Source organism: Vidua chalybeata, chromosome 19, assembly GCF_026979565.1.
Source record: "Vidua chalybeata isolate OUT-0048 chromosome 19, bVidCha1 merged haplotype, whole genome shotgun sequence".
NCBI lineage: Eukaryota > Metazoa > Chordata > Aves > Passeriformes > Viduidae > Vidua > Vidua chalybeata.
The window spans coordinates 5,884,659-5,898,367 of record NC_071548.1 but is presented as its reverse complement, the minus strand read 5'-3'; the positions used below and the strand labels follow the sequence as shown (position 1 = coordinate 5,898,367).

The window sequence follows — 13,709 nt, the reverse complement described above, 5'->3', positions numbered from 1 at the left end:
GGAGCCCAGGTAATGGGCTTTTTTTTCAGAAAAGAACCTGCAGCCTCAGGGAGATAGTGAAGGAGACCACACAATATATATGATCTAAGACAACATACACCTGAACTAAAAGTAAAATAAATCTATTTCAGCTGTTTCAGTAACACTCAGCCCTCTTGCTTGGACAGAGGGACATTTTTTACTTGTGGAGGGGAGGGCACAGTGCAATCATGCAGGCAAAAATGCTCTAGAATCAAAAGCAGGATTGAGAAGAAAATGAAACAGGATTGTTCCTATATAAGGAGGTTTCCAACTGTCTTTTAAAATTGACCACAGCTACATACTGTTGGAGAGAAAACTTCCTGTTACTGGCATAATTGATAGCTTGGGGTGCCCTGTTGCAGACCAGGGTGATAATGACTGGGGGTGGGGGGGGAATATCCTTGATTTAAGCCATCCCATCTCCTTTCAGTTAAAGGAATTCAGTTAATTTAAATATCATCATAAATGTAGCTCAATTGAAGAGATAGGAAAAGCACAAACAGTTGCAAATGACACAGTTCCACTGTAATGCCATTTTAAGCTAGCCCATCCCGTTGGGCTGATGTATACTACTAATGAAAAGGATTGTAACAGAAAAATTGCCATCAGTGCTGCTCTGAGAGCAGTTGGAAGATATTCTGGAATAAAAGTCATTTAACTGGGGGGAAGAGGAGAGAATTTTTTTTTTAATTGCACAAATGTGAAATGCATTCTCAGTTTCAGAGAGAAAAAAGAAATTATTATTTCTGAAACTGACTTCTGACTTTTGAAACAACTCCTATGAAACAGTTTCTCTTCTCCATCTCCTTCATTCTGTTCTAATTCAGGGCTTTATGACACTGACATGTGACATTACTGTAAATTATCTAAATTTTATTGCACTGACTTCACCTCTCAAGCTAGGAGATTAGCACAGGGACAAAATGCCAGCTCACATAGGCCCAGCATGGAATCAGGGCTGTTGGCTGTTAAAAAGCCTGGGCACACTCCCAGGAAAATCTCTGTCTCATGGCCACTCTGCTCTCCACAAGCTCAGCCAAGGAATTTGCAAGTGGATAATGGCCCATCACAATCAATGAGGTTTCATTAGACAAATCAAGCATGAGCTTACTGGGAAAAATCAAAGACCTCATTTAATATGTTCTTCAAAAAAAATTTCTTAAAATTAAAAAAAATATTTTTAAACACTAATAGTCTCCTTAATACATTACAAATTTGCACATGTTGAAAGGAAATTCTTATCTCTCCCATGACACAGCAATTTGCCTACCAGGTAGGTGAGGCACATCTCAAAATGCTTTATATTCCGAAGTACAGCGATTAAATTTTAGCTACATTTTAAGGGGCTCCTCATGCGACTTGGATTTAGTTCCAGTGTAATTTCTTTTCAAGAGGCAAACTTTATAGTATTCCAAAGTCCCAGACATCACAGTTACCAGCTCTGTCACATAAGCTAAAATGGCCCAGGGAGGAACAGTTGTGTTGAAAGCTGATGAGTTTCATTAATTGGCAATGTCACCAAAGGATTCACTTGATACTGGCAGCTTTCAATGGTATCAAGTTTTGCTCACAGCTCTCAGATCCATACTTTGTCTTTCCCAAGGAGTGTCAAATCCAGGCTATTTGACTATACAGTCTTGCCATTTACACACAGATGAACGGTATCAGGTCCTGGTTAATACACCAAATCCAACGCTAAATATTTATATTTATCCTGCTCCTGACATTGAGATTCTCTGGCCCCAGTCAATTAGCAGCAGCTTCCATTCAACTCATGTCAAAAATCTGAAAGTCTTGGAGAATTGGAGCTTGAGTAGTTAATTGATTTTAAGTTCAAGATGTTGCCAACCTAGCTACCCTTTTGAGAGAGTATAATTTCACAGATTTGATGTCTGAAGGGACTATTAAAGTCACCTAGTTTGATCTCCCACCTAACTTAAGAAAGAACACAGGTACCTCATGCAGTTATTTGTGAAGAGATTTATAGGAGTGGGATTCAGCTGAAGTTGGACACAGTTAACAAAGATTATATAGAGATCTATATCATGTTTAAGTATCCATTAACAAGGAACATTCAGTGTTTAGCACAGAGTGGCAGAATGAGAAGCTAAAATACAAACAATAGCCAATCTGGATCATACCACCCAACTGCAGGATCCTTCCTATCACCTTCTGCTTCACTCATCTGCTGGAATTGATTTAGCTGAAAATATAATAGAATTGTTAAAATTAAATGTTTTATGATTAATTTAAGGCCAAACCACATAAGTTGTGTGTGGGGGGGCGTTTAAATAGACTTGTACACATGCTGCAAGTATACACTATTTGTCATATTCCTTGAAAGAAATATTTCTGCCTTACTATAGCTATCCTGAGTCATCTTCAACTACAAATAAATTAAACATGATGCAGCAAAAGAGGAATTTATGCAGAAGGGAAACTTGTAGCACTTTGGAAATGCATTTTCCTGCTCTACTGGTTCAGAAAGCAGCATGACTTTTAGCCCAATTCTACAAAATTTGACAGAATGACTCAAGGTGAAGGAACACCCACAAACCTAAAGGTTAAAGGGGTGCTTTGTATGGGACTATCACAAAGCCAAGACTGAGGTATCGTTTACTCTTGAGAGTTGCTGCAATTTCCTGCTGGATTACTCAAGAGCCTCTGGATGAAGAAGGAGCCAGCACTCCACATGGGCTGGGGAAAAACAAGACATCTGTCAGGATACCAAGACACAGGGAGAACAAGGAAACTGAGCTGTCAGCTGAGCAGTATCAAAAGGAACTGAGAAATTGTGGTCTCCCCTTTGAAATGTTCTATCACTTGTTCCCTCATTTCCCATTTATGCTGTTAAAAAGAACACACCACCCAAAATACAGGCCGCTGGTTAAAGCCCAGGCACTTTGTCTGTCTGCAGACCAATGTGTTTATTTGCCCCTCATCCCAACATTACTCAACATAGGTGCTGAGCACCCAGTATTTTAATCTCACAGCAGCCACTGTGCCATTTTGTACTCAGAGAGGCTGAGCTGCAGAAAGACAAGAGTTCTCTCCACTAGAACAGAATTCAGTTTTTTCCAAGTTTGTGCTCTTTAATCACTAGGCTGAAACATTTGTGTAGCAAACACTCCCCAGGAGATCACTTTGCTCTCTGCTCAAAGAAGCCACTCACGTTTTACTACAGTGGAGGACACAAGCAACAAAAAAGTGGTAATTCATCAGTGTCTGCTTCTCAAAATGGAGATTGTGGGTCACGTTAATTTGCACACCTATTTAGCACTCTTACTATCACACAGCAAATATGTGACACAATAAATAGGAGGTAATTATGGTCACTGGTGAAGAACACACCTAAGGCCTGCCTTGTGTGGGTATGTGCTATCACATTCATCTCCTCCCCAAAGGCATTTAGCATGGGAACACTCCTAGCAGATAGTAACAGCTGAAGTAGACAGTATGATTCCAAGTGTTCAGATGAAGAGATTGTTCATAATGCATTATGAAAACATAATATTCCAGCTGTTCCTCTTTTATATATAAATAACCTACATTTGTATTAGCAATTTGCTGATTCCATGTTCAACAGGTAAAGCAATAGCTGGAAGCCAAAAAGCTTTTATAGATTTCTAATGTGATCTACAGCATTCTCTTTCATTTCTTATTTCTGAAATGGGTTGAACAGGAAATGATTTTGCCTCTGCAAAAAAAAACCACCAAAAATTCAATCAGCAGAATTTCCAGCAAAATTCCCCACCCTGAAGAAAAGGAGGTTCAGGAGGAACATTTTCACTCTCTACAACTCCCTGACAGGAGGGTGCAGCCAGGTGGGGGTCAGTCCCTTCTCCTGGTAACAAGCAAAAGAACGAGAGAAAATGGCCTCAACCTGTTGAAACCTTAAAACTTCCAACAAGCCAAAAAAATCCAACATAAATCAATAATCTGCTTAAGTTGATATATTTCAAGATAAACATTTTCATGAGCTAATATTGAACTATTTTGGTTTTATTCTCATGCCCTTTTAACAGAAAAGTATTGTAGTTGATTTAAACTCCAAAACAAATAACTGCTTAAACTGGAAAAGCATGTTTCCTTTCACTCTAAACAGTTTTAAAACTGACACCAATATGACATTCAGCTTCCAAAAATGTCTAGATTTTCTTTGACAAAAAATGGAGAGTCTAAGTTCATCAGCTAATGAAAAAGTGAACATTAATACTGGTTCACATTTGATCAAATTCTTGTTTTGAACTGCAAAGCTGGACACCATTCATTAGTTCAGTGCACAGAAACACCAACTTTTGTGGGCAGATTTCAGATAGAAGCCTCTACAACATATTTTCACAACAAATAATTTCAAGGTTACTGTCTTCTATCTGGTCATCACTTAAAATATCCTATAAAATCAATGCACTGTGTACACTCCTGCTAACAGAAAATACTGCCAAAAATAGAGTAACCACTGAGTTCAACCTGCTGGTCATGGAGTCACAATGTTAAATTTCTCAGAGTTGTTGAGTTCCACTTTTTAAATCAATTAAACAGATGGAAAGTTGTTCTGACCCCAAGCACCTGTGAAAGAAAAAAGAAAACAGGTCCATAGAGACCACAGACCCCAGAGAGGAGCACAGAGGGCACCATGCTGGTGCTGGAGTGTATAAAGTACAGAATGATACACTTACTTCATACTTCAAACCAGGAAATCTGTCTGGCTATTTACATTAACATATCAATAAACTGCTACAAGAGCTGTTCTCTACCAGCCTTCCTCGAGAAGCTAAGACCTGCTTCTGGAGGCAGCCAAGAGATCAGGGAGCAGGGTCAATCTGTTTGTGCTTGTTCCTGTTCTAGAAGTGTTGATGGTAGAAATAATGCACGAAAATACTTGTTTGAGCAAGCTTATCTGCCAGCTGTTGTGGCAGAGAGAGTGCAGAGGACTAGGAAATGAAATACAAAGAAATGTAACCAAGGGGCTTAGCAGCCAAACTCCTCTTTTAAATAATAATATTAGGACAGATATTGAAAGGTAATTAGTTATCTGAGGCTAGTACTCAGCATAAAGTGCTCAGAGACAACCGCTTGTGCTGTCCTGCAGTAGATTTCCAGCAGTGATGCAACTTCAGACATTCCTTTTCATTCCCGATTCTCAGAAAAAAAAAAATCTCCCTTGAGCTAAAGTGGTGTAAGAAAAAGGGACACACAAAAACTGATTCACTGGGGCGCAGTTCCAGATTCAGCATACATGCTCAAATCCCCATGGTTTCTCATGATCTGAGTGTCTGCCTACACAGGAGAGAGGCAAACACCACGCTGTACCTCCGGAAACCCAGTAACAGGACTTACACACTCTCACCATCAGAGCAGACCATGGCAGCAATTTCCAAACTTTTGTGCTTACAAACCCACTGCCCGCTGCAATCAGCCTTTCCAAAGGGCTGAGGGCTCCAAGTACTGACAGAAGTCACCACAATCCTCCGGGGCTAGTGACCACCGTCGGCTGCTACGAACCCATCCCTCTTCTAGCAGTAACAAAGCATTGAACGGGGAGCACTTTGCCAGTCATGGAAGTGACTCCGAAGAGCAGAATACGCGCTAAAACAGAAAGGAAGAGCCCTGGGTTAATCAGTGTGAGGTCCAGAGGCGGACTATGCTGGGAAAGCTGCATCCCCCGTGGGCTGCTTTTTGAGGGGGTCTTGACTGTGGTGTGGAGATGCTGAAGGACGAACAGAACGGAGCGGCCCTTCTGCTGCTCCTGCCCGAGCAGAGGCACCGCACCGCCTGCTCTAGGACGGCCCCAAGACCGAGAGGCGGTGCCGCCCAGCCCCTCAGCAGCCGCAGGACCGGACTGCTCGTGCCCGCTCCGGGCCGGCCCGGGGGACACACGGGAAACTCCGGGAGGAGCGGGCGCGGCGCTGTCCCGACCCCTCCGCGAGGCGGGAAGGGGAGGGAGAAGCTTACCCAGAAGCGGGACCCGCAGAAAGCCTCCATGGCCGCAGCAGAGGCGCAGAGATGCTGCCAGCGCACGCCAGGCACCGGGCGGAGGTAGGAGCCGGTTCCTTCCCTGCTGGGCGGGCCGGGGGCGGGGGCGGTGGGGTCGGCGCGCCCCATCCCGCCCTCCCCGCAGGCGGCGGGAGGAGCCCGGCAGACGGGCCAAGGTCTGCCCTGGGCGGTGGCTGGGTTAGGGCTAGCTCCGATTAGTGGCTGCCGTTACCCTGCTCCTGACCTCGGGCACCTCACACCATGGGTGACATCCCAGCGCCCCCATCTCAGTGTGACCTCCCTGATCACGGAGGGGGGCTTTGGTGGTACCCACGTGTCAAGAAGAAGCTGCGGAAACTCCTGTGCCTGGAAGTGTTCAAGGCCAGGTTGGATAGGGCCCTGAGCAACGTGGTCTAGTGAGTGGCATCTCTGCTCATGGCAGAGGGTTGGAACGGTATGATATTAAGGTCCATTCCAACCCACATCATTCTGTGATTCAAGTGAAGTGTTTGCTGAGGACTGCGCAAAGCTGGGCCACTTACTGGCTTTGGGCTGACTATGTCCATCCATCCAGACTACTCAGGCTAATGTTAACATCATGGAGAGGCTTCTTGTCTACCCGTCCGAGTGCTGTGGAGTGTGATTTCCCCAGCAGGACTTAAGTGAGCATCACATCACTTCTCTATCCATCTACAGCGTCTTTCTTGATGCTGATTGCTTCTGCTGTGGACACATGATTAAACCTGTGGCATGGATCCATTTTCAAAAGCCTTCAGTCAATATATTTTCATGATTATATGTAACTAATAGGTTTTGTAGTGTAGCACCTTGGACACAATCTGGATTTCACCTCCCTGTGATGCAGAAGCACTGTTTGCTTTCCTTTTTATTAGGACTTCTACAGTATAATTTACCTTCCAACACTTGCTTTTTGTTTACCCACTTGCTGCAGCATCTGGTTCAATTAACATCAACTCCCACAAAGTAACCCTGCTGCCACAAATCTACTTCAAAATTTTAAGAGTCTGAGTTTCTTTCCTTTCTGTAAGATGTGGAATTCTCAGGTAGAAGGATGTGGTCAAAAATATTCACCAGAACAAAAAGGAGTAGAATAGAATCATAAATCAGAGAATCACAGAATGGTTTGAGTTGGAAGGGAGTTTAAAGCTCATCTAGTTCCAATGTCCTGCCATGGGCAGGGATACCACCCACTTGATCAGGCTGCTCAGGGCCCCTGGTCTTGAACACTTCCAGGGATGGGACATCCATCTTCTGCTTCTCTGGGCAATCTGTTCCAGTACCTCAGAGAAGGGCAGTGCTGCTGTGTCCCAAAAATATGTCATCCCTAAAGAAAAAATATTCTGCTAATCTTTTGTGGAGATACTGGAACTGTTTCCCACCCAAAGTACTATCAGAGAAAGCCATGAACACTGCTAAGAATTTGCTTTAGACATTTACTATAACATGGCTAAAGGTGGGAAGATAAGCTCTTGCCCAAGATAAGGTTCTCAGGTGATTGCCTACAAGAACTGAAATGTCAGACTGAGCCAGGCTAATCAACATAGTCACATTGCAACCCTGTGGAGGAAACACTAGAGAAGCCCTCATCAGCTGGGTGAATGAGATCTGAGGACACAGAGGGTTGGCCTTGCAAGTCTTACTGCAAAACTTTTGTTCAGTGGAATTGCACTGCAGTAAAAGTTGTAAGAAAACTCAGAAATAGCTGGGAGTTACTCCTTTATGGCTCTTTAAATCTCCTCTCCTGCAACAATCTCTGAGAGAAGCTGCTCTGAGAGAAGTGCTGAGAATTTCATGTCTGCTGACACATGGACATGCTCCACTGGGTTTCTTGCACTAAGGAGCAAGATTGGGTGCAGTTTGAGAATGTGCTCAAAATTAAGACCATCTCTGATATTATGAGATGTCACAGGTACAGAGGAACCTCACAAACAGCTGCTGTAGGCTGTGTTTACAGGACAGGAGTGGTTTACTCTATCAGTGAGCTGCACAATCCAATTGACATGTGAATTAATAACTGATTAAATTATTGACTTTGGTGGTCCTGCTTAACCTCATATTTTTTCTACTGTATCCATAGAGGAGGGTCCTGAATTAGGGTATTTCCCTTGGTCTCAGAAGACTCTAAATAAGGAGCCCTAAATAATTCTGCCACTTTTTTAATGTTCCTAATTAATGGTGGGCAGCTTCTGCTGTCAGTAGCAGTTAATGCCATTAAAGAGGGATGAAAATGATGAGTGGGTGCCAGCTGGGGTGCTGATCCCCCAGCATCCCTCCTGAGCTTGAGGGGAGCCACTGGGCAGCCTGGACCTCACAGTAGACACTGTGACTTGCACTGGCTTTGCACTGACTTCCATGCGCTATCTGGCAAGGCAGACAAGCAGAGAGGGAAAGTCAAAAGCAGGAATTAAGGAAGTATTAACTTCTCAGACAGACAAGATAGAGGGGGAAGCTTAAAAGCTCCTGGGAAGGGCCATGATAAAGGATTCTGCTGACACTGGTGCAAAGCAGAGCCTGAAGCACTATCATGGTCAGCTCACTTTGGTCCTGCTTCCTTTTAATGATGGGAATGGAGATGGAGGTAACTAGAACATGTCATTACTCCTGTGATGGTCCCTCAAATGCAGGCTGGCTCTGCAGGAAAATGAAATGGCACCTTTGGCACAAATGTCAGGGTGTCACAAACTCACCTCCTTTCACCGGATATTTATTCTCTATTCCAGGGAGTGGCAAGATCTGATCTGTATCCATTCAGTAATAATGCATTTGAATCTTCTTTTTCATGCCAGCTGCACAGTAAGGGACTTTTCACCTACTAACACCTTGAGTGGGTCAAGCCAGAGCAATCAGGAAGTGCCTCCAGGCACACCCAGGCCAATGCAGGAGCACCTAGATATCAACTGGAGTGATTGACTGGGGCAGGACAGGAGGTAATGTGAGGGAGAAGCTGTTTGTGTAAGCACAGTGCCAGGTATGAGGCAGGCTGCTTTCCAGGTCACACCTCATGCCAATTCTCAAAGCATGTACAGCATTAACAGGATGAAGTGTGGTCAACTCCTGAAGAGATCTGTATAAAGTACATTCAGAGCTGAGGGCTGGGCATGTCTTGAGCATGTGCAGCTCTGAAAATCACAGTTTTAGTGTTTGTTGACTATAAATATCACCTTCTTTCTCTGCTTGGAACAGCAAAGGCTCAGCTTCCTTTCCAAGACCCACAGAGGTGTCACATTTTACAGCTGGTAAGAAAAAAATGCCTGCCAAAGAGGGTGCATTTACAGCAAGGCCCTATACATTTAATTCATAAAAAGAGGGACACACCTTTTTTTAACACACATAAGATGGGAACTTATAACAAACTCTGCTTAAAGTTAACATTGAATGAGTAGCAGCAGATTTGGGCTTTCTTCTTCTCAATGCTGTTGCAAATGTGTGCACCTCCCTTCTTGCACGAAAGGATTTAATTTCCTCATTTCTGGAACATGCAATGAATAGTTTAGAAGTCCTATGATAAAACAGATCAGGGAGTGGGCTGGGAATTTGCAGCCCCAGTTTTTAGTTACTCCACTGCTTTTGGGAACATATCAGCTACGTGGCTTTGTAGGAGTGGAAAGCAAGATTCCCTGACTGGAAGTACAGAGGTGGCAGTTCCCTGGGAAGCCAGCACAGGGAGCTTGGGTCCACACTCCATTTGGCCTGTAGCTGCACTGTAAGGCCATTTATACTGCAGGGTGAGGTGGGGGTCCATATAATTCATCAAGTCTTTGTGAAAGGAGAAAATGGTGTTTGTATGACTCCTCCAGGACATTGTGTGTAATACCAACCTGCCCCATTCCATAACCGCTCCTGCACTTCATACTGAGAGCAATGAGCAGGAAAAGAATTTAGACATGCTGAGTACTGCTGAGATCACCCCAAAGTGTTCCTGCAGCTGCTCCAGCTGCGAGTAGCTGAATTCTAAATGCACTGGGCATTTCTCTCACCTGCTAGACAATCCCACAGACATGCTTTTAGGTGCCTATAGAGGTTGGCAGAAGCCATGGCAGGTGTAACACACCCTGGCTTGTGAGTGGCTTGGCTGCAGGTGGAGCTCAGAGTGATGGATGAACAGCCACAGACAAAAAGCACATGGTACTAGGGCCTTCTGGAGCTAAGGCCCAAACTATCCTACTTTAGCCCTTGACAAAATTGTCACAGCTTATCCTTTTCCCTGCCAACTTGGCCACCCCCCAAACTCCTCCTACTTTTAATGGGCTGAAGCTGTTCAGGATTTCACCAAAAAATGGGCACACAGTGGTTGCATAAGTACAAACACCTGGTCCTGCTTTGTTTGAACAAACATGGAGTTGTCACCAGCCGTTAGCCACACTGAGCTGGTGGCATGTGGCAGTGCAGTTCTGTGCTGCCTTTGCAGGTGCCAGCATGGCACATGCTGTCCACTTCAGTGTATATTCTTTGTAGAATGACTCCTATGCTCACTTCTTCCTGGTTTTCCCCAAAACAGCTGTATTCTGCTTCCTGTTTCCACAAAATAACTGTTAGGACAGTAAGCAATTAAGTGGTTTAACCATGCTTTCCAGTTCCCAGCTGGAGCTGCTGGGGTCTCTGGCTACATTATTTAAAGTATTTAATAGATATGGAAAGATAATCTATTCATGACCGCTGAAAACTTGCCAATTATGGCATCCAGGGACTCAAGCAGTAACGGAAAATGCCAGAGGATGCTGCAGGATTAGGATAGTGTGTTTTAAATGTAAGTAAAGCATTGAATACAACATGTAAAAACCAACTTAAAGTCCAGTCACCCTCAATTGTGAAAATGCCAGCAAGGCTTTTGCTGATGACCACACCAAAGCAAACAGGAACTGCAGGTCTCAGGGACCTTGTGCAGCCTGAGCTTGTGTTCACCAGTCTGCCGGTGGGACTTCCCACTTTGTGGCATTGCCATCTAGTGACAGGCACTTCAGCCTGAGCCCGGCCAAACCCCAAACCCTAGATTGATCCTCCCCCTCCTCCCACATTGGGCCAAGCAGAGGTTAAACAGCTCTCTAGAGCTCACAGGCTGTGGATGGATTGGAGCTGCTGTGAGTACACAGCCCCACATGGAACCCTGCACTGTGTTGTACATGTGTTTAAAATGATGTGAAGGGACAAGCACACCTCTCAGGTGCTGCCACAGCCTCTGAGGTGCCAGAGAGCCCCAGGATGGGTTGTTGTCTCCCTGGGTTTTGCACAAGCAACCAGGGAGCAGCAGTGCTGGTGGATGTGAGGGGCATGGTGGCTTTGAGCAGCTTGCACAGTGCCAAGCACACAGGGCTCTGCCACAGTGAGAGAAATCCTTCCTCTCCTCCTCCCATAATTGGGATTTTTATAAATTCAGTGACTGAAAATCTCCTCAGAATTAGAAACTATTTGGCCAAAAAGGTCAAATCTGAGCCTATATATTGTGTGAGCAATAGTGTGGCCAGCAGAATCACGGCAGTGACTATACCCCTATACTGAGTGGTGGTGAGGCCACACCTCAAATTCTGGGGTCAATTTTGGGCCTCTCACTACATGAAAGGTATTGTGGGGCTGGAGGATATCCAGAGAAGGGAACAGAGCTGGGGAAGTACAAGTCTGATGAGCAGCTAAGAGAGCTGGGGGAGCTCAGCTTGGAGAAAAGGAGGTTCAGGAGGAACATTTTCACTCTCTACAACTCCCTGACAGGAGGGTGCAGCCAGGTGGGGGTCAGTCCCTTCTCCTGGTAACAAGCAAAAGAACGAGAGAAAATGGCCTCAACTTGTGCCAGGGAGGTTTAGATTAGATCTTAGGTAAGATATTGTCACTGAAAGTGTGCTAAGGCACTGGAACAGGAGAAGTGGTGGAGTCACCATCCCTGGAGGCATCTGAAAGACAAGTAGATGTGGCACGTGGGGACAGGGTTTGGTGGTGACATTGACAGTGTCGGGTTAAGTCAGTGATGTTAGAGGGCTTTTCCAACCTGAACGGTTCTGTGATGCCAAACACAGACATACCGATCCTGCGCTGTTTCTGCAGCATCGAGCCGGGAACACAGCACCTGACGGGAGGCAGAAGGTCCTGCTGAGCCTTCTCCCCGGTAACAGGCGGTCCCAGCCCCGGTAAGGGGGGCAGCTCGCCCGACCCCTCCCCCGACGCCCACTAGGTGGGAGCAAAACGCCGCACTTGGAGCGCGGCCGTCGCTGCCGCCGTGCCTGTGGGACATCGCTGGCATCGGACGCTCGTCCAGCTCCGGGCAGTGGGGTTTGGTCCCCCCAAAACTTCCCTGGCCTTAACCCTTTGATCTGCAGGATCCTCACTTCTATCAGCTGGTCACAGCGGGTCCCTTACACGGTGCTGATGGTGATAAGGGAGCCATTTCTTTAAATTGTTTTTTCCAACTTTATTTTGGGCGGATTCTAGTGCAGGTCACATTTTAGATATGTTTCTGTGTCTCAGTTTGTATCTCTGGAACACCTGAAATACAGAAGGTACAAACAAGCCTTTCCTATTTCTCATCTTAAAGGGCTTAGCAGAGCTCTGACTGAGGGATGTGGTGTGCACACAGTGGGACACTGCTCTGCTGAAGCAGGACATGGTCACCTGTCTGAACCAAGAAATAAATTAAGTTCAAAGTGCTGCTTCCCTAGGCGTCGTTACCATTGCATAGAAAGCAACCAGGTTCCATGTGGCATCCCAATTACTCAAGAAATGGAATAAAAAGTGCCATGCCCAAGCTCAGGAAATGGAGAGCACGCCCATAAGCAGCCAGCCTGGATTGGAGCCTTTGAAAAACCACAGCAAAACTCAACAGGAGAGCTTCATACAGGAACACTCACAAAACAGAGAAGAGAAACAAGCCCTCTCACAAGCTCCTCTGAGCCCTGATGTTGGAAAGGGAGTGATTTTTTTGTTGCCCATAAAGAACTGAGTTCACCTGAGAGCACAGAGGTGTGAAGTGCTTGAGCCTGTAAGAGGCTCTGCTTCCTTGGCTCAGCCTAGCTTACCTTAATGCCCAGTGGATCCTCCAGGATCGGAGGGCCGGGAAGGCATTTCAGTGGTTCCAGCCTGGTGAGGTTGGCCCCGCAGCTGGGGCAACACAGGCATATCATAGAGCTCACCTGGAGTGGATTTGCACAGGATTTTGAACAGATACACATTTTCCCTCTCTTTAACGACTAGTATCCTTCCTGCTGTTTTCTACTGAGAGATTACTTTATCAAAACATCCTCTAGACAGCAAAACTGGTCTGGATGTCAGTTTAGGGTCTCTCCTGCTTCAGAGTAATCAGATCATTCCCAGCAGTGAGGAGCAGGTCTCCAGAGTGCCCAGTGTCTGGTTCCTCCCTCCAGTGGCTGCTCCCCAGGGGAGAGGAGATCTCATGTTAGGAGCTACACCTGTCATTCACTAAAAACCCCTGGAGAGCCTTTTAACAAGGTCCTGTAATTACAGGACAAAAGGGGGAATGGCTTCCAACAGAAGGAAGGCAGGTTTAGGTTAGAGAGTAGGGAGAAATACTTCCCTGTGAGGGTGGGGAGGCTCTGGCAAAGGTTGCCCAGAGAAGCTGTGGCTGCCCCATCCCTGGAAGTGTCCAAGGCCAGGCTGGACAGTGCTTGGAGCAACCCAGTCTAGTGGAAGGTGTCATTGCCCATGACAGGGGGTGGGACTGGATGAACTTTAAGGTCCCTCCCAACTCA

The 13,709-nt window shown here is 45.6% G+C and overlaps 1 protein-coding gene across 5 annotated transcripts in view; it reads right to left on the bottom strand.

Moving 5' to 3' along the window:
* Positions 1-6,126, bottom strand: part of ABCC3 (ATP binding cassette subfamily C member 3) — a 47,307-nt gene extending 41,181 nt beyond the window's left edge. For 4 of the 5 annotated variants that reach the window (XR_008434176.1, XM_053960226.1, XM_053960227.1 and 1 more), the window contains exon 1: positions 5,977-6,027. Coding sequence is in view for 4 of the 5 variants with exons in the window: in XM_053960226.1 (XP_053816201.1) it covers positions 5,977-6,006 (30 nt within the window). In the remaining variant the exon portion in view is untranslated. Of the gene's footprint in view, positions 1-5,976 lie in introns of all 5 variants that reach the window. The other variant, XM_053960225.1, reaches the window with a different exon arrangement.
* Positions 6,127-13,709: the final 7,583 nt, after the last annotated feature.